This window comes from Microcebus murinus, chromosome X, assembly GCF_040939455.1.
Source record: "Microcebus murinus isolate Inina chromosome X, M.murinus_Inina_mat1.0, whole genome shotgun sequence".
Lineage (NCBI taxonomy): Eukaryota > Metazoa > Chordata > Mammalia > Primates > Cheirogaleidae > Microcebus > Microcebus murinus.
The window spans coordinates 63413176-63433039 of record NC_134136.1 but is presented as its reverse complement, the minus strand read 5'-3'; the positions used below and the strand labels follow the sequence as shown (position 1 = coordinate 63433039).

Genomic DNA, 19864 nt, shown 5'->3' with positions numbered 1-19864 from the left:
AAATGATAAGAGAGTAAGAAAAAAATGCATTTCACCTCTTCCTTTGGGCTCTCTTTTAGGGAATAGTTTTTTGTGTTTTTTTTTAATCCCCCTTAGCTATTTCTAAGTACATGAAATGTGAAGTCTTTTAACCTTCCCAAACTTCCAGATATGTTTGCCCTAACCTACTGCTGTTATCTGGGAAATGGCATGTCATCCATCATCAAATGAAACGCTTGCTACATATAATTACAACGCTTCTTCCCTCACCACATGTCTTTGTTGAGGACATGTTTGCCCTAGAATAGCCCTTTGACTAATTTTAACATCTCATCTTAGTGTAGTTCTCACTTGTACATAGTAGTAAGATTTCTCTATCATAGAAAAGTCTGCTAAATACACTAGGCGCTCTGGGTACCTAATCCAGGGCTTCTACAGAGTCGTCACTCAGTATATATCTGTTGGGTGACAGACACCATTAAGCTTCTAAAATTTTACTATGTGGATGGTCACTAAAAATGGATTTGGATTCAATGATCTGAGCCTCTATTTTGGCCATACGAAGCCCATTTCAGGGCAATACTGATTTCCTTTCTGTAAGGACTTCTCCCTTGTTCATGGAACTATTCTCCTCTGCTTTCTTGGACCTATGCACCTTAATGCAATACAAAATGCTGTTTCCTGATTTTAAAAACCATCTCACAAGACCCTAAGATGCCAAAGTCTAACCTACACCTTAGGGTCATATGAGCTGTCCCCTGATCTTCTAAGACAGAAACCGTTATTATAAAATATATTTAATAAAAGAAATTTTAGAAACTTACTTAGAATGCAGTTAGAAATGTGGCTGGGTGAACAGATTTTAAATATTTATTAAACTGGTAACCTGACTTTCTTTCTATGCCTGCTTCAAAAGATGTATCATTCCTTAATTAATAAACAAGCTTCTTTCAGAAAATTCCTGAACTACATCCAACATGCTAAGAGGGGCCTAAATAAACCTGAGTATCTCAATAAAAAGTTTTGGCTTTTAAATTTGTAAATAATTCTACCATCTTGCAATAAAGTGACAATTGAAACAAACAAACAAAAGTTTTGGCTTTCATTTAAATCATGTACACATACAAGTAATATACATTGCAATATTTGTTTTTTTTTTTACTATAAACCTCTCATTAGAGAAGATTTAGTTTGTATTTAGTAAGTCTTGCTTATGTTTTTATATGTATTTTTTTTCACATATTTCTTGGTAGTGGTTCATTGTTTTCTTCATACTCAAGTGCTCAAAATAAGAATATTTAAGGAGAAAGTTTAGGGACCTTACAGCAGCAGAGCTAAGCCTAAATAAAAAAAAAAAAAAAAAAAAAAAGAAAGTGAATATTATGACTAGGCAGCATTTTTCTAACTATGTGCTTTCCCTGTGTGGTATAATATACAGTGTAAACAATGAACAGCAACCCAAATGGAAAAAATTTCAGGTTATTTCTGATCTGTTAATTGCTAAGTCTAATATACCAGTACATTAGTGACTCCACGGATAAATGTTGGCTTCTAAAGAAAGGGTATATTGCTTTCCTCAGAACATTCAACAAATGGAACGAAGCCTTAGCCGATGAATAGGACACTTGTGTAGCAAACATATTAACGCACCTGGAGGTGTTGTCAGACATTTGGGAATAAATACCTAAGTAGCTGCAATGAGATGGAGTTCATGAGTCATGGCTGAAAAGTAGTCTCTCATAGAATTTCTCAGAAAAATCAGAAAGTGTTTTTTCCCCCTTAAAAACAGAACATGTACAGAAGAATTCAACTTTATTAGCAACTTCACTGGTATGCTGCATTTAGGAAAAAAACATAAATCCTTTTCGGGTCACTAATGTACAAGTAACACCACATTTTACATTATGTCTATTATCAGGAAGGTTGGAGATAGATGATGAAACCAGAAATTACATGCTCCTGAACTTCCACTGGGCCAGATTCTATTCTTGTACCGTTCCATCCATGTACGAAGTTTTTCTTAATGTTGCACATGTTACATGCGGCACATTCTGTCTTTCACATGGGAAAAAAGCACTTCTGCCCCAGTAGCAAGAGAACATGTGTTTTCAGTTTCTCGAGTTGTGGCAAGTAGTAGGCAGTCATTTGGTGGTCATTAAAAGTACAAAACGTTCAGCTTCATCCTAAACCAAATCGTCTGACTACCATGTTTCAGTTATTTTAAGAAGCCAATCCAGTTTGATTACTCCCCTCACACCCTCCCCTCTCACTTTCCTTGTGAAGCCCCCTGGGCAGCAGCTGGTCAATGGAATTAATGACTGCATAATATGGCAAAGTACCTTCATTCCTTCTGCATCCCCATTCTGCTCCCCAACTTGAAAGGCCAAAGGGTAAAAAAATTCAACCTACATAATTTTGCAGACTGAAGGTTTTCAATGTCAAAAAGTAGACATTTTGGGCTGGGCACGGTGGCTCACGCCTGTAATCCTAGCACTGTGGGAGGCCGAAGTAGGCAGATTGCTCGAGGTCAGGAGTTCGAAACCAGCCTGAACAAAAGCGAGACCCCGTCTCTACTAAAAATAGAAAGAAATTAATTGGCCAGCTAAAAATATATAGAAAAATTTACCCGGGCATGGTGGTGCATGCCTGTAGTACCAGCTGCTCAGGAGGCTGAGGCATAAGGATCGCCTGAGCCCAGGAGTTTGAGGTGCCGTGAGCTAGGCTGATGCCACAACACTCTAGCCTGGGCAACAGAATGAGACTCTGTCTCAAAAAAAAAAAAAAAAAAATATATATATATATATATATATACATTTTGTTCATGAATTGTGCTCTCAGTATATGGATGGTTACTAAAAATGGATTCTTATCCAATTATCAGAGCCTTTGTTTTGGCCATAAATTTCAGGGTAACACTGATTTTCTCTCTGTGAGGACTTCTCTCTCTTTCATGGACCTATTCTCTGCTTTTGTGGGTTCATAGATCTATGAACCTAATGCAATACAAAATGCTATTTCCTGATTTAAAAAGTCACCTAAAAGGTGTCAATAATTGGTCTAATTTAACCACAGTTACAGCCTCCAGATTTATATATGCAATAATGATGTAAGCATTTGGTGCAATTTAAAACCAAAGTTGGGTATGCTGTAATATGTCACCTTTAAACTTATTTTCCTATCCTATCACTTAATTAGTAAATATAATGGTGAGTTACTCTACCAGATATCATACATTCAAGGTCCATTAGGACAACTAGTACAGCTGACTAGTTTGCTTACACCCAGAGAATGTGTACGTTGGCTGATAACCACAATCTCAGGCATGTGGAACCATGTTTGTAAAACGGCTCCTGGGGGTAGGGGAAAATAAAACCCCAACCAGACAGCTTTTGAATGCTTTGGAACAAGGAAGGCATTACATATTAATTCATTAAAGTAGGGAATTCTATTGCAGCATATTTGCTTTAAAATACCAAAAGGAGAAATTTCTAAAAGTATCTGCATTGCTTATAAATATCAACAGGCAACTACAAGTTTTCAAAAATAATTTTTCCAAAAACTGCCTCCGATAATTACTCTGTCCCTTAATCTGAAAGCTGGGAGACAGGACGAAATGCCTGGTTCCTACCCAACTGTCTGACCTCACTAGCTCCAAGAGAGGGAACTGTTACTTAGGCAGAGGGCAGCAGGACCACAGCCACCCTCCTGGCTTCAGAGAACTGGGCAGTTGTCTATCAGCCCCTATTCCCTGGGTGTCTTGTCTATGGCCAAAGGGCTTCCTTAATGTCAGGTTACAAAACAAGAGGAAGATTCTTATGGTCTTAGGGAGTCCAAAGCTCGCCTCCTTTTCTGCTATGAACAATTAATAACATACTTGTCAAATCCAAAGGACCATAGCTATTCCTTTCCTTTAATCAGGAAGATTAAAAATGTTCAGAAAAAGGAAGATGTATGTATTAAGTCATTATGGATTTTCTTAGTTAAAAACGTTCCTCATTCCAGCTCTATATTCCATTTAGCTTTTTTCCAATACCTTACAGTCAAAGCACCATTAAGATGAAGAATTATAAAAAACCAAAACTTCCAACCAAGAAAACCTTCTTTCCTCATACAATCACTTATAGTTTCATAAGATGTCCTGAAAAATGTAAAATATAGTATTGTATTCATGTTTCTTTTAAAAATAAGTCACTCAAACTGCCAATTTTACTTAAGAATAATATTTTGTCTTTGAAATACCAAGAGAAGGCAAGCGCAAAACAGAGACAAGATATAATTTATTTACTATTTAGAGAAGACTAAAATCATTTAATCAAAAATCATCTTTTAGTCAAACGACGGATTCACTGCTCTAAGAAAATTGTGCTCAATATAAGATAAAAGAGCATGAAGTCTTTACCTGAGTGCCGGGAAGCCATGGCTCAGAGACCAAGTTCAGAAGCAGCACCTAAGACCAGTCTTCCCTAAAACCCAGCTGATAAGGCTGCGGCTCATTTGTGAACATACATTTAAGGGGAAGCGCTAACACAAAAATAACCGGGAGCAGATGTCCCACCCCTCCCCAGAGATCACAACCTTAATCCCACTAGAAAATTCTTAACCATTTTAGGTGATCCAAGGGAGAAGAATAGGACCCAGTAAAAATACCAAACGCTACATATAAATACCTGCAGGGCTACTCAGCATCCAAATTAGCTCCAGAGCCAGAGAGGCCACATAGAAAGTCATCCCCGTACCGGAATAAAATTTGGACTCAGCTTTGGCATAGCTTAACGCTGAGCCAACCTTATTAATCTACTTTATATGCCTCAAGAGCTTGCAGTTGGCCGTATAAATAATTCACTTTTGTGCTGTTAATGATAAAAGTAACTCTAAGAGACAGACTTATGTTACCAGCGTAATTAAGCAGGATTAGACCCTATGAATATGGAGATTAGGGGCATTACAGATGCTTAGCTCTCCGTCCTCCTTGGTGTGTAACAGCCATCAGTGCACCACCGACAAGGGGAGCGGCTCCAGCCGTTCCATCTCCTCTGCAGCAGGTACAGCAGAACGAGAAGGGGAGACGTGCATGTCCCCACAACATACACAATGGGGATACTTTGTTCCACAAATGAAATCTCTCTTCACCATCAGGGACAATAAAAATAAAACTAAAAATGAAAATGAAGACATCCACCTAACATGTTGCAAAAGCTCCAAGGGCCATCAGATGGCTGAGGCTGGTAATCAGGAGGGAAAAGCCTCTATGTCCCTGTAGGGTCCTCTCCCTCTGCTCCTTCCCTGGCCTCATCCCTGGCACCCGCCGCCACCACCACTCTGGCCTCTCTGGCCTCCTCGATGTCTCCTGTACCTTCTTGGCCCAGACACCCTCAAAGTCACTCCTCTACCCTCTTCTTTTTGCTCTAAGCCCCTTTTTTCCAGTGAAATCTTTGACCATCCTCTTTCAAACTGTAATCATGCCCCCCCATACACACCCTCCCTATCCCCTTCCCCAATTTGCTGTTTCCCACACTCCTTAGGACATTCTAACACAGTAGGTATTGCCCTGATTTCTTTCGCTTATCGTCTGATTTCCCCCTCTGCTCTACAAAGGCAAGAATTGGGTAGTGGTGTTCACTGTTGTGGCCCCAGCACCCAGAACAATGTCCAGCTCCCAGGCGGCCCTTGATAGCTGCAGTGCACACTGCCTAGGATGGGCACGCTTGTAGCTCTGACTTAGGTGGTGCAAAGGCAATATATGTAACCTTAAACATTTGTACCCCTGTAAAATTTTGAAATCAGTGAATGAAGTGAAAAATGTCAATCAAGCCTCCAAAACATAGCCCCACCTGGAATCCTAAAAGTGGTTTTGGCCATTTAACTTCAAGGAAAGCAGCAGACCTTCATTGTGGGGCAGTCCTTCAAGGCCCTGGGACCAGTAACTTTATAGCCACTGTCTTGTTTAATAGTGCATGTTACTGGTTTTGGCCCTATTCATGCATCTCCCCTATTAGGCTGAGGGCCAGAGCAGTGTTTTGCTTGTCTTTATGTCCCTACAGCATATGATAGGTAAGCAGTAAAAGCTCCATGGCTAAATGAATGGATGAGTTTCACGAGTCTTATGCTCTTCAAACATTTACAGAAAAGTTATACTAAAAGGTAGCTGAAATTGTTGGTAACTCCCAGTTAGCTGGAAAATGACATAACAATAAAAGCCAGGATGTTATCAGGCAAATTTATTACATTTTAGAGTCCAAAAATAAGCCTGAGAAAAGACGGGAAGTAACACTGTGCCCTCCCTTATCCCTTCCTAGTCTCTTTCTTATCCAGCCTGATTAAATTACAGCGGGAGACTGGCCAGTTATAACAATGCTACATCCCTAAAAGAAACTTAAACTTTTCACCTAGAGGAAGTGCTCTTATTTTTATTACATGATTAACCTTCATGAACCCAAAATTTCAATTTTGGTAAGGTATATTTTTAGGAAGAGCCCATAGATTTTTTTAATGCCCCTCTTGTACTGCTGTGAACAATAACCTTAGCGTGCAAAAAGTTTTCCTTTAGAAAATAAATTCTAGTTCCCAGCTATGCATCAGGTGTATTCTTTTAGCAAGTACAAGGTAGTTCCTTTAGGTGTCTGATCATTTTGAGAAGCAACAACAGGGCATGGACAGACTTGTGGCTTTACAAAGTTAACAAATAAGCATAAATCTACTTTGCCTGAAAGACAGGAGAAAATATAGAGACAAGAGAATTACCTTCTAACCACAATGAATTAGTCAACTGTGATGAGCCAGGGTGAGCTGGGAGCTTGGCCCTACAACAACAGCATTTATTCCAGCTGCAATTTACATCAACCAGGTAACTGTACCTTCCTAAAAACTTCAAGAGGCATGACGACTGCCTGCTCTGACATGTGTCCCCATTGCAGATGTCCTCAAGTCACGAAACTAGACTTCTGACAAAACCAAAAAAGAAAAAGCCCTTTGCAATGTGAAGAAAAATTTCTCAGAATAGTTGGTAACTTTGTCCTGTTCTGGATTGGTGGTTCAGAGACCTGGCTAGTTATTTAGCAGGTACCTGAGCAGTCACTGGTTTCACTGGCATCTTAGCCAATCTTGTTACACATGAACAGTGTGATGTTTAATAATAATAATCACTGTACTGTTTACAAAGTGCCTTTATATACTGTTAGTGGTATTTAGTGAGCAACTCCTTTTGGTGTCTGAAGGCCACGTTTCAGATCCTCTAGTCTCACACTCTATCAAAATCAGGACAATTTTTCAGTGAGTGCTAGGCATCGAAACCCCTAAGCTCTTTCCCTTTTGCAAGGAATCCTCTAGAAAATGTTTCCTTCAAAGTTTATCTACAACTCTCTACAGATGCATTATAACCCGTCACTGGGTTCCTGTGTATATAATCCCACTCCATCCATTCGTTTATTTTATATGACAAATACTTAGTGAATAGATATCTCACTATGTGGTACAAGATATTTTGCTGGTCACAAAGAATAAAACAGAGCCCTTGGCCGGGCACGGTGGCTCATGCCTGTAATCCTAGCACTCTGGGAGGCCGAGGCAGGCGGATTGCTCGAGGTCAGGAGTTCGAAACCAGCCTGAGCAAGAGCAAGACCCTGCCTGTCTCTACTATAAATAGAAAGAAATTAACTGGCCAACTAATATATATAGAAAAAATTAGCCGGGCATGGTGGTGCATGCCTGTAGTCCCAGCTACTCGGGAGGCTGAGGCAGGAGGATTGCTTGAGCCCAGGAATTTGAGGTTGCTATGAGCTAGGCTGACGCCATGGCACTCACTCTAACCTGGACAACAAAGCAAGACTCTGTCTCAAAAACAAAAAAACAGAGCCCTTACTTTCAAGTATACCAAAGAAATATACAAATAACTACCATGCATGGCCAGGCACAGTGGCTCATGCCTGTGATCCTGGTACTTTGGGAGGCTGAGGTGGGAGGACTGCTTGAGCTCAGGAGTTTGAGACCAGCCTGAGCAAGAACGAGACCCCATCTCTACTAAAAATAGAAATTAGCCAGGCGTCATGGCACATGTCTGTAGTCCCAGCTACTTGGGAGGCTGAGGCAGGAGGATCGCTTGAGCCCAGGAGTCCGAGGTTACAGTGAACTACAATGACACCACTGCACTCTAGACAGGGTGACAGAGTGAGAGTCTGTCACAAACAAACAAACAGACTACCATGCAAGGCAGAGTGTGGTGAGTATTACAAGAGAGATGTAAAGTGTTGTGAGATTTATCACAGGGAGAGATCACATCAGGTTTGGGGATCAGGAAAGACCTGATGGATGTCATGGCATCTGACCTGGTCCCTGAAGAATGGTTAGAGAAGGGAAGGCAGAGAAGGAGAGGAAAGCACCCCAAGAAAAAGGTGCAGTGTGAGCAAAGGTATAATAAGAACACAGGGCCTGCTCAAGAAGCAGGATGCAGCCGAAAAGGAGGTGGGTTTCAGGGGGAGCGACAGAACCATATAAGGAAGTGGTGGGACCCAAAGCTAGAGAGGCAGGGAAATGCACAGCACGGAGGACCTTTTCACAATTGGTGCAAAGAAAGAGTGAGATCAGAGCAATGTAAGCAGTGACAAGAAAGGTGGATCTCAGAGGAAGAGTTTGGAGGCAGGGAGATATCCCAAAAGGGTACCACATTTGTCCAGATGATATATGAGGAAAGACTGAATGAATGAAAGGCAGTGGCAATGGGCATGGAAAGGAAAGACCAGATGTAAGGGACAAGGGACACTGTGGAACAGGGCTGAAAGGACTGATTAGATGAAAAGGAGAGGAAGAAGCCAATGATCTCTCTGGCGTGAGTCTGGGTGATGGAGAATGATGGAGAATCTGGGAGGTAGAGCTAGCGTGGGGAAGAGTGACACTTTATTTTAGACTATACAATGAGGTTCTTCTGAGATGTCAATGGTGAATGCCCTTTAATGGGATCCAAGTATTGAGAGAGAATGAGAAGACTACGGTGGAATCCCATTTGTGGGTATTCTCGCCCTGCAACCTAACCCTAGCCTCCCTATCTCAGACACACCACTGGGAAGATCAAACTTCCAAAGTTCAAAACGGTACAACTGAAAAGCCAAACATGGTAAATTCAGTGGCCCACTTGGCCCACATCTCATGAGTTCCTGGTTCACAGCTTGACTTGTGGTCACCATTCTCCCTTTGTTGTATTTTCCTTTTACGGAACAAACTTCTAAATGATTGAAAACTTATTCAGACAATTATTGGCCATTAGTCATGGCCAGAGGCAAGGGGCTAATAACAACTTGGAATGGAGTCTTTGTGGATTTATCAGCGGTTTTGTCTTAAATTTTTACATTTTTCCTTATGCCTACTACTAATAAATTAATACACTGCCAGTTTTTCTCTCAATATAATTTTGTCAGGCCACCAGTCCCTCTGCCAACAATTTCTCCTGAGTAAGTCCAACTGCAAGATTAAGGCATCTATTCATGCACTGTGATATGATGTGATTCAATGTTGAGCTCTCTGGAGTATTTCTTGTCCTATGTACTCTTGCCAGAAAAAAGCCAGTACAGCTTCAGCCATCTCATGTTCCTGTCAATCTTTAAGGTGGGAAGAGTTACTTTTTCCTACTGACAAGTCCAATTTTGCAAAGTCACTGCTTAAATGTCACAATTCATGGCATACATATCAAAGAGTAAAACCAGGGAGCACCCCGAGAACCCCATGAAGGGTGACTTGGTCATGCAAAGTCCAAATGAAAACAGACCTGAAATTCTGCCTCTTCAAAGGGCCTCTGAATCTCAGAGCAAATGAAAGGGTGGCTATGAAAAGAGGAAAACCTGTTACAGATGAGATAAGATACATGAAATAAAAACCCTATAAACAGCAAAGCACCCTGAAATGGTAATTAACTCTACTGAAGATCTGTTCATTTCACAGTTGACCAGGGCTTAGAAGGTTTCCTTATAACATTCACACAGAGATTAAGAATTTAAGCATGTGCCATGGCCCCTGTCATTTGATTTTGATAATGTTGTTGGATGATTAATAACAGTTTTAAATGCCTCCTGTCCCCAAGGTCTGCCCCTTCCTGTGTTGCTACACTCTTACCAAGACATAAGAACTATCCCAACCACATCCTACAGACACTTTTATGGGCCCCTAACCAGAAATCACTAACACAATAACACTGAACAAATGTGTATCAGAGCAAGCCACTGGGATGATCTCAGATTAAAAAAGAGAGAAAAAAAAAACAGAAGTAGTGCTTAAAATAGAAAATAAATACAAAATTAAAAGAAGAAAAGAAATAGAAACCAGAAAGAATTTTAGAAGAAATATATAATACAAACACAGACTCTCAGATCAAGTGAAAATGACTGTTTCATGAAATCGAGAAGCTAGTAGGGATAAATCTTTGTTATATTTTAGATGTTAAAATTCTCTTCCAGTCTATTTCTACCACTCACTTGTGATATGTTTTATTTCCATGTTGCCATGTGCCATGACTCAAAACACCCTTTCAATAATGCTAAGTACTGGCATTCACCAAGCCCACCTGTTATGAACATTTCAAGCCACTGATAGATGCTTGAGGGCTAAACATTTCATGACCCTATTTTACCATTTTTTTTTTTTTGAGACAGAGTCTCACTTTGTTGCCCAGGCTAGAGTGAGTGCCCTGGCGTCAGCCTGGCTCACAGCAACCTCAATCTCCGGGGCTCAGCGATCCTACTGCCTCAGCCTCCCGAGAAGCTGGGACTACAGGCATGCGCCACCATGCCCGGCTAATTTTTTGTATATATATTTTTAGTTGGTCAATTAATTTATTTCTATTTTTGGTAGAGATGGGGTCTCGCTCAGGCTGGTTTCGAACTCCTGACCTTGAGGAATCCGCCCGCCTCGGCCTCCCAAAGTGCTAGGATTCCTGGCGTGAGCCACCACGCCCGGCCTCTATTTTACCATTTACCCAGCTGATTAATATCGAGAACAGGAAAGAAGAACAAATCAAATAAGCTTCCATTCATATCTTTATTCTTTTTTTTTTTTTTTTTTTGAGACAGAGTCTCACTTTGGCTTGAGTGAGTGCTGTGGCATCAGACTAGCTCACAGCAACCTCAAACTCCTGGGCTCAAGTGATCCTACTGCCTCAGCCTCCCAAGTAGCTGGGGCTACAGGCATGCACAACCATGCCCAGCTAATTTTTTCTATATATATTAGTTGGCCAATTAATTTCTTTCTATTTATAGTAGAGACGGGGTCTCGCTCTTGCTCAGGCTGGTTTCAAACTCCTGACCTCAAGCAATCTGCCCGCCTCGGCCTCCCAGAGTGCTAGGATTACAGGTGTGACCCACCGCACCCGGCCCATATCTTTATTCTTAATACTGATAAGTAAGAGTGACTGCCTTGATCAGAGGTGTTATCGTAATACTTCATAAGCCCTGTTTTCTGGTGTGAACCATCAAGACTAGTAGTATATAATTTGTCTTCATTTACCAAAGCACAATAATCAATACATTACTTTATTATGCATTGGTATATTCAAACCCCATACAGGGGATAGCCCTAGAATTCAAGGTCAAAGTTGCAAAGACTCATGAGTGGTTCTTTGGGTTCTGCACTCAACATGGTGCACAGCAACATGGTGCACAGCACTGGGAGTGTGAGCATGATACGAGGAAAGAGACCAAGCAGTGACCTGGATGTCTCTCAGGAAGTCCATATTTTGTTAGGCAACAGAGTTGACTATTTTGATAGCAGAGGCAATCCAGGTTTCCAGAGGACTGAAAGTACATAAAGTGAAACCTCTCTTGGCCTCCATCTGCCAAGTTTCCTTGAGGGCCATTATTTGTCAGTCCGAGCAGCACCTCAGTTCAGATCCCACAAAGGAGTACTTACAAGCAGACCGAGGAGAGTGGGGGCCACAGTGATTCATGTCTGAGAGAGTAAACATGAATAACTTTCTGTGGAAAGAGTGCTTCTGCTGTGCCAGGAGAGGCACTATTTTTTTGAAAAGTCAGTGGCAGGACCAAAGCAATCTTGTTGGTGTGTGGTCTGCCATTAGATTACTGCCATGAATGGTAGTGTGGCTTCCTTGTTTGTCAATCTGTGCATGGTGAGGATAGAGCATAGGCTCCTCCAAAAGTTGGAGAGGCTTGGAGGACCTGAAGATAAAGTGGGTCGGATCTATACATGTTCCCACCTTCATAAAGACTGCATAATGATAGAGCTGGACATGGTCTTAGATACCAACTAACCCAAATCACCTCATTTTACAGATGGGAAAGGCCCAAAGATGGAGAGATGACTTGCTTCCCCCCGAGTTAACAGCAGCTCCAGGTCTAGAACCTGGGTATCTGGACTCCCAAGGCACTATTCCTTGTACCACATCAATCTGCTTCCAGCAAGGGACCTTTACTCATGACAATGTAAAACTTGGGAATGTGGTGTATGGTTCATGGTCCCTCAATTTTGATAGTCATCAATGGAGGCTAATCTGGGTCATAGCCTCTGAGACCAAGGGACAGCTGTGTGACTTATAGATGATACACTTTGTAGATTCTTTTGTGCTATGACAAAAGTCTAGTCAAAGAAACCATAAACTGCAGCTAAGGTAACTTGGAAGTAGTCCATACAGAGCTGAGAGAGATAAGGACTAGGTTGCATGGGGAAGCAGAGAGTCCACCTAAAACAGCTCACACTTAGGGAACAACAGTGAGTGATTTCAAAGCTCTTAAAGTCAAGCAATATGTTCACCATATCAGGCAGCGAGTACATGAAATAGAATGACAGGAACACAAAGTCCAGTGAGTAGAATGTGAAGAAAATCTGCAGCTACAGTACCAGAAGCCACCAAAGCACACACACGTAGAAAGATCACATCACACTCACCTCAAAGCCCAGCCCTTGCTGCTCATTTTCAAGAAGTGTGATAATCAAAGAGAACAAATAGATTAAGTATCTACCTAGTATAAATAAGACAAGATTGCCTAAGATATAAAAAACAATTCAATTAAATCCAGATAAAATGGTGCAGACTGGGCCATGACTATTTTTGAAGGCTTCCATGAAAAAAATTCAAGGCTTAATTGTATATAAGATTGGTTGTCCAATTAACATTGTTAATTCTAAGACAAATAATATGAAATTTGTCCTGAGCTTAATATGGGCATATTTATTTTATAAAGTTTCAAGACAATATAGTGTAGTGGTTAAGAGCACGGACTCTGGAGCCAGAATGTCTGGATTGGAATACTGCCTCTACCACTTACTGGTTATATGACACTGGCAAGTTTCACCTAATTTCTCTGTGACTCAATTTGCTCATCTGTAAAATGGGGATAAGAGCACCTATGCAATAGAGTCACTGTGACAAAGTAGTTAATATTTGTAACATTTAGAACAGTGGCTGGCACACAGTAAGCACTATGTTTTATTTATTCAACTACACTCTAAAAATGTGGCTGTCCCAAGGAGCAGATTCCTGTAAGTAGAATTTATCTTCAAGCTTACCAATTTACAGTGGATATGTGGAAAAGAGATAAGAGATCAGGATCTTGGCCAAGAGCCCAGCTGCAAGGAACTTGGGCCTGAGAATGATTGCAGCAGCTAAGCAAATCTCAGAAGCCTAGGAGCTCAGAGGAATTGGCCTCTGGCAGCAGGACAGCCCAGTGCACATAGCTATATATTCAACACGGGTAAGGAGGGTTTGTGAACAGATGCTAGAAACCTAGGGAGAACACAGCTCAGCTTTTTTTTTTTTTTTTTGAGACAGAGTCTCGCTTTTGTTGCCCAGGCTAGAGTGAGTGCCGTGGCGTCAGCCTAGCTCACAGCAACCTCAAACTCCTGGGCTTGAGCGATCCTTCTGCCTCAGCCTCCCTGGTAGCTGGGACTACAGGCATGTGCCACCATGCCCGGCTAATTTTTTATATATATATCAGTTGGCCAATTGATTTCTTTCTATTTATAGTAGAGACGAGGTCTCGCTCTTGCTCAGGCTGGTTTTGAACTCCTGACCTTGAGCAATCCGCCCGCCTCGGCCTCCCAAGAGCTAGGATTACAGGCGTGAGCCACAGCGCCCGGCCTAGCTCAGCTTTTTTGATCCTCTAGTAAAAGACTCAATAGGTCTAGGTCACCTGCCCAGTCTTAGGGTGGAGAAAAGTCTTCCCCTACGTTCTTCCTACCACTGGCCCAATTAGCTCAGTGGATGATTAGACCTTTTCTGGCTAGAGTTAATAGATTTTCCAATAGAATCTAAGGTTTGCATATGAGCATTAAGTAATAAGGTAGGCCACTATCAATTCAAATCTCTGAGCTTAAGTTGGCCTCTAAAAGCCAACAATGAAAAGAGGCTACCTATATCCATCACACAGCTCCACTCAGAATGCAGATTAGTTTTGTATTATGTGAGTTAATTCTGAATAAATGCCAAGGACATCAAGGAATCTGAAAGACCCTATCTTGTCAGGCGACTTATAGGAAGGACTCAGCAGCTCAGGTGAGATAAGGTTGTTTGTGCTGACACGGCTTGGGTGTGTACCAGGGGTGGCACCAAAACATACACCATCTACCCTATTGTTTTTTTTTTTTAATGCCTTCACCCAAGGAAATAATTCTTTTTCTTTTTTTTGAGACCGAGTCTCACTCTATTGCCTGGGCTAGAGTGCCATGGCATCAGCCTAGCTCACAGCAACCTCAAACTCCTGGGCTCAAGCAATCCTTCTGCCTCAGCCTCCTGAGTAGCTGGGACTACAGGCATGCACCACCATGCCCAGTTCATTTTTTCTCTATATATTTTTAGTTGCCAAATTAGTTTCTTTCTATTTTTAGTAGAGACGGGGTCTTGCTCTTGTTCAGGCTGGTTTCAAACTCCTGACCTTGAGCAATCCTCCCGCCTCAGCCTCCCAGAGTGCTGGGATTACAGGTGTGAGCCACCGCGCCCGGCCCCATCTACCCTATTCTTGACCAAAGATGCCATTGTGGTCAATCCCCCATACCCATCCCAAGATGAATTCAGGTTAAAGCTCCTGGAGTTGGGGAGAATGTCAGAAGACTATTATCTAACCAACCTGTGGACAGATGCTATGATGGCAATTGTCCTGCTGGACAACCCATAATGACCCAGAGCACGTATGAACAGTTAGTGACTAGGGGAGGAGAAGCTATATTGTCAGGTCCACAGATCTCACTTCAGAGCCGCAAAGCTAATCCCCTCCTACCAGGAAGGGCTTCTTAAACCCTGTGACTAAGTTCACTCCAGGAGAACACAAGGAAGGGAACAGGGGCCACTTGTTGGCTAGGGAGGCAGTATAGCGGAAGGGACAGCTCTGAGGTCAGCTGTGAGAAGAGAAATGACACACTGGTCCAAAAGATTCTCTGAGGCTCTGCAGCTTCCTCTTCTAGTGGCAGGGCCTGGGCAAGGCCTGTTGCCACAATCCCTCAATCCTGTATCATTGAAAATTATTTAGTTATTTTACTTAAAAAACTATCAATCAGGGCTTCATTTGGGTTAACAACATTCCCTAATAAAATGAAAAGATCAGAGTGATCTTTTCATTTTATAAGGGGAAGACATAAAGTCCTCTGACATTATCAGTGACAATATATAAAATATTTTAGAATAGAAATATTTCTTAGGTGGGAACTTTAAGTAAGTTGTTTATTGTTTTTTATGTTCACAGTTGTGCTTAAAGTTTCCATGTTCATGACTTCACCAAGTTGTTTCTTATTTTATTTATTGAGATAAAACTTACATACCACAAAATTCTCCATTTTAAAGTGTACAATTCAGTGGTTTTTAGTATATTCATAAGATTGTACAACTATCACCACTATCTAATTCCAGAACATTTTCATCATGCCAAAAGAAAGCTTTTAGATACTCCCCATCCCCTACAAACCACTAATCTATGTTCTGTCTCTTCTGGCAATGGAATCATACAATATGTGGCCTTTTGTGGCTGGTTTCTTTCACATGCCACATCATAGCACCAGTACTTCATTCCCCTTTATGGATGAATAATACTCCATTGCATAGACAGATACATCACATAGTGTTTATCTATCCATCGGTTGATGGGCATTTGGGTTATTTCTACTTTTTAACTCTTATAAATAATGCTGCTGTGAACATTCCTTTTTGTGTGGGTTTTATTTTTAAATATGTAGTTTTGGTTTGTTTTTTGGATAAGTTTTTTTTTTTCTTCCATTTTTTTTTGTTATTTCAGCATATTATGGGGGTACAAATGTTAAGGTTACGTATATTGCCCATGCCCCCCCCTCTTAAATATGTAGTTTTGAAGAGGTACAAAAGAATATACAGAGAAAAGTCTTCCTGTCCTGCCCATTCCCAGACATCCATTTCCCCCTCTCCACTGATAACCAATAATACCAGAGTCCTCTTTATGCTTTCAGAGATACTGGGCATATAAAAAATTGGTAGCTATATATATTTTTTCTTTTTCCTTTTTTTAAAAAAAAAATAAATGGTGGGATACTATACATAGCCTTCTGCACCTTGCTTTTTCTATTTATTCTATTGCTATTTCCATTTACTTATATTTAGAGAATTTTCCATGTCAGTACATAAAGAGCTTCCACTTTTTAAACATGTATATAGTATCCAACTATGTAGATATACCACAATTTACTTAATCAGTGCCTTACTGACAAATATTTAAGTTGTTTCTAGTCTTTTTTTTTTTTTTTGAGACCAAGTCTCACTTTTTGCCTGGGGTAGAGTGCGGTGGTATCAGCCTAGCTCACAGCAACCTCAAACTCCTGGGCTCAAGCAATCCTTATGCCTCAGCCTCCCAAGTAACTGGGACTACAGGCATGCACCACCATGCTCGGTTCATTTTTTCTATATATTTTTAGTTGGCCAATTAATTTCTTTCTATTTATAGTAGAGACGGGCTCTCGCTCTTGCTCAGGCTGGTTCAAACTCCTGACCTTGAGCAATCCTCCCGCCTCGGCCTGTTTCTAATCTTTTGTTGTTACAAACAATGCAGTAAAGAGATATATACATTTTTAAAAGACAGAATGAACTAACTAAAAAAACTAGCAAGTTTTTTTAATCAGATTGCCTTCCTCTCACACACAAAAGAGGTCAGCTGCACTAAAGGAATGGGAGTTTTGATTTAGAAGGAAAGGGGGAAAGAAAAAGTTAAAAGATGAAAAGACCTCAAGTAGACCAGACAGCACCCACCAAAGCTTCCTGAAATGGCAGATTCTTTTTGTTCATGCAGAGAAGATGCCATCTGGAAATCCCATGCCAACTATGTGCTAAGGTCACCAGAGAGAAAGTGACTTTTGATTCCAAGTCCAGTGCTCTTTGCACTGAAAACTGTAACGAATTAAAAAATAAACTTAGCAAAATGCTTATACTGACAATGTATACAATGTATGCTCATGTAGAGCCACCCCACAATAGGTTAGTGGCAATTGAGGATCTACTTCTAAAAATTGAGGAGGCACTTTAGTGTTCAAGTATCTAGGCTGAAAAGCTATAAAGTACATATGGCATTTGACTTTCAAATGTTCATGTTGCCTTCTCTATCTATTTTAAAAAATGAAAGGTGGCTTCTCAGCTGGGGATTATAATGAAGCAACCTGAGCTGAGCACAAACTCTTCTGGACGATTAGACTGGCAACATGTCATTGATGCATACCACCAGGGAAGTGCGCAGCTCTGAGTCACAGACCTGACCTTAAAACTGCATGCTGGGAAAACAAAACACCATCATCGTTCATTACATAAATCTGTCAGGGATTTTTCAACTATATCTGTATCCGAGTTTTAAATTAACCCTGTAATTATTTCTTCTTTAAAGCAGAAGAGTAGCTTGACATCTGTAGCCTCAAAGGTCAGCCTTTTCTGAAATGGGCACTTGTTTTCTTAAAGGTTACATAACTAACTGAAGCCAGGTGACCCATGTTCTATGGCTATTTGTCACTGATTTCCCAACCCAGAGTACACCTCCCTGTTTCTATAGATAAACAAGGAAAATAAATGTCACAGCACCTTCACATCAATGTCACAGTGAACAGTTAAAAAAATTAACTCTGGATCTCAGGAAAAAAGGTTGATGTTTATATATTTATTTACTACATGTAAACCATTTTAAAAGTAAATATACTAGCTATTAATATTTTTGTTAGATGTTAAAACAAGGATGCCCAGTTGTGGTGTTGGGGCAATTCGGTATGACAAACCAAAAAGAATTGCAAAACCTAATTAATTTTAAGTCTCTTCTTACTGTCTATTCATTTGATGTCACAAATGAATGCTAAGCCTATATATTAATATAAATTATCATATTGGGCTAGGAAATGTACAGAGGAGATTAATTTAGGAGTTGTGAAACGGTATATTTAAGTTTCAAACACTTTTAGGAAGTTGAAAATCGATTAAAAGTTAACTTCAGGCCGGGCGCGGTGGCTCACGCCTGTAATCCTAGCACTCTGGGAGGCTGAGGCAGGCGGATCACTCAAGGTCAGGAGTTGGAAACCAGCCTAAGCAAGAGTGAGACCCCGTCTCTACTAAAAATAGAAAGAAATTAATTGGCCAACTAAAAATATATAGAAAAAATGAGCCGGGCATGGTGGTGCATGCCTGTAGTCCCAGCTACTTGGGAGGCTGAGGCAATAGGACTGCTCGAGCCCAGGAGTTTGAGGTTGCTGTGAGCTAGACTGACGCCACAGCACTCTAGCCTGGGCAATAGAGTAAGACTCTGTCTCGAAAGAAAAAAAAAGTTAACTTCATAAAATTAAATTGAGATAACAGTATAAAAGTTAACTTTTCATTTTAAGCTTTCATTTAATGAAAACAGCAGGGAATGTTTTGACAACTTCATTGTGTTGTAATAGAAGGAAAGAGCACCAGACTCAGAATCAAACACCCCAGATGTAATATCTGACTCTGCTGAGCTGCTTACTAGCCAAGTTAATTTTTCTTCCTTATCTACAAAATGGGGATATTAATAACTGTCTTGCTTTCCTATAGAATTGTGTTAGGAACAAAATTAAAGTGTCCAAGTACCATGTAAAGTGAAAAATAATATAAAAGATTTGTAAAAGAAAATAATATGTGTGTATGTGTGTGTGTATATATATATATATATATATATATATATATATATATCAGGTTTTGTACCTAAGTAGGTAGTGTATTCTGGTTTTTCAAGTGGACTTAATTTTTCACATGGCTCACACAATTTTTGTAACCAACACACACATACACTTCTCATACAACATAAAATCTAGTGGCAGATTATTGTAAAAAGACCAGCAATCTCCATTATAGGGATGACTCTCTTTCATGTCAGCCCAAACTTTTAAGGAATCAGCATTTGGAAAATAGTAATATGGTTATTTTAGTTTTACTTAGAGTCTAGCTATTTAATCCTCTTGTATTTTGTTAATATTTACTTCTTTGCAAAGGCACAAGTAGCTGGGAACAAATGTATAATAAGCAAGCTCCATATAATCTTGGTTCTTTGCTTTGATCTAAAAATCAAAAGCATACTCCTCTACATATCTGTACAGAGTATTTTTATTTGCTCTAAGTAACTGACATGGTTTATTCTACATTCTTTACAAAGAAAATAACTTGGAAAGCTCTCAACAAAAGAAAAACTAAGCCAAGGTTAATTATAAGACTTTTATTTGGGAAAAATTAAATAAAATAAGAAACACTTTTTATTTCTGTTGTTTAAAGGGCTGGAAATTTAGTAAGGACTTAAGAAGTGAGTTAATCCCTTTGTAACACAGCCAAGACAAGGGTTTATTTTCCTACTGTTATGATGGTAACTTAGAACACATGGGACAACAATATCAAATATCAATTCCCTCCAGAGTTGTAACTTTCTAAATGTAGTAATTACTAATTTGTCAAGAT

The 19864-nt window shown here is 40.3% G+C and overlaps 1 protein-coding gene across 7 annotated transcripts in view; it reads right to left on the bottom strand.

The window, feature by feature from the left end:
- FHL1 (four and a half LIM domains 1) overlaps positions 1-19864 on the bottom strand; it is a 62868-nt gene that overhangs the window by 8567 nt on the left and 34437 nt on the right. The window contains exon 1 of one of the 7 annotated variants that reach the window (XM_075999266.1): positions 4647-4751. The exons of 2 other annotated variants lie outside the window; for them this stretch is intronic. In XM_075999266.1, coding sequence (XP_075855381.1) covers positions 4647-4707 — 61 coding nt within the window. In that variant the 5' untranslated portion in view covers positions 4708-4751. Of the gene's footprint in view, positions 1-4378; positions 4605-4646; positions 4752-19864 lie in introns of those variants that run through there. 4 more of the 7 variants (XM_012752324.3, XM_012752318.3, XM_020285096.2 and 1 more) reach the window with 4 other exon arrangements.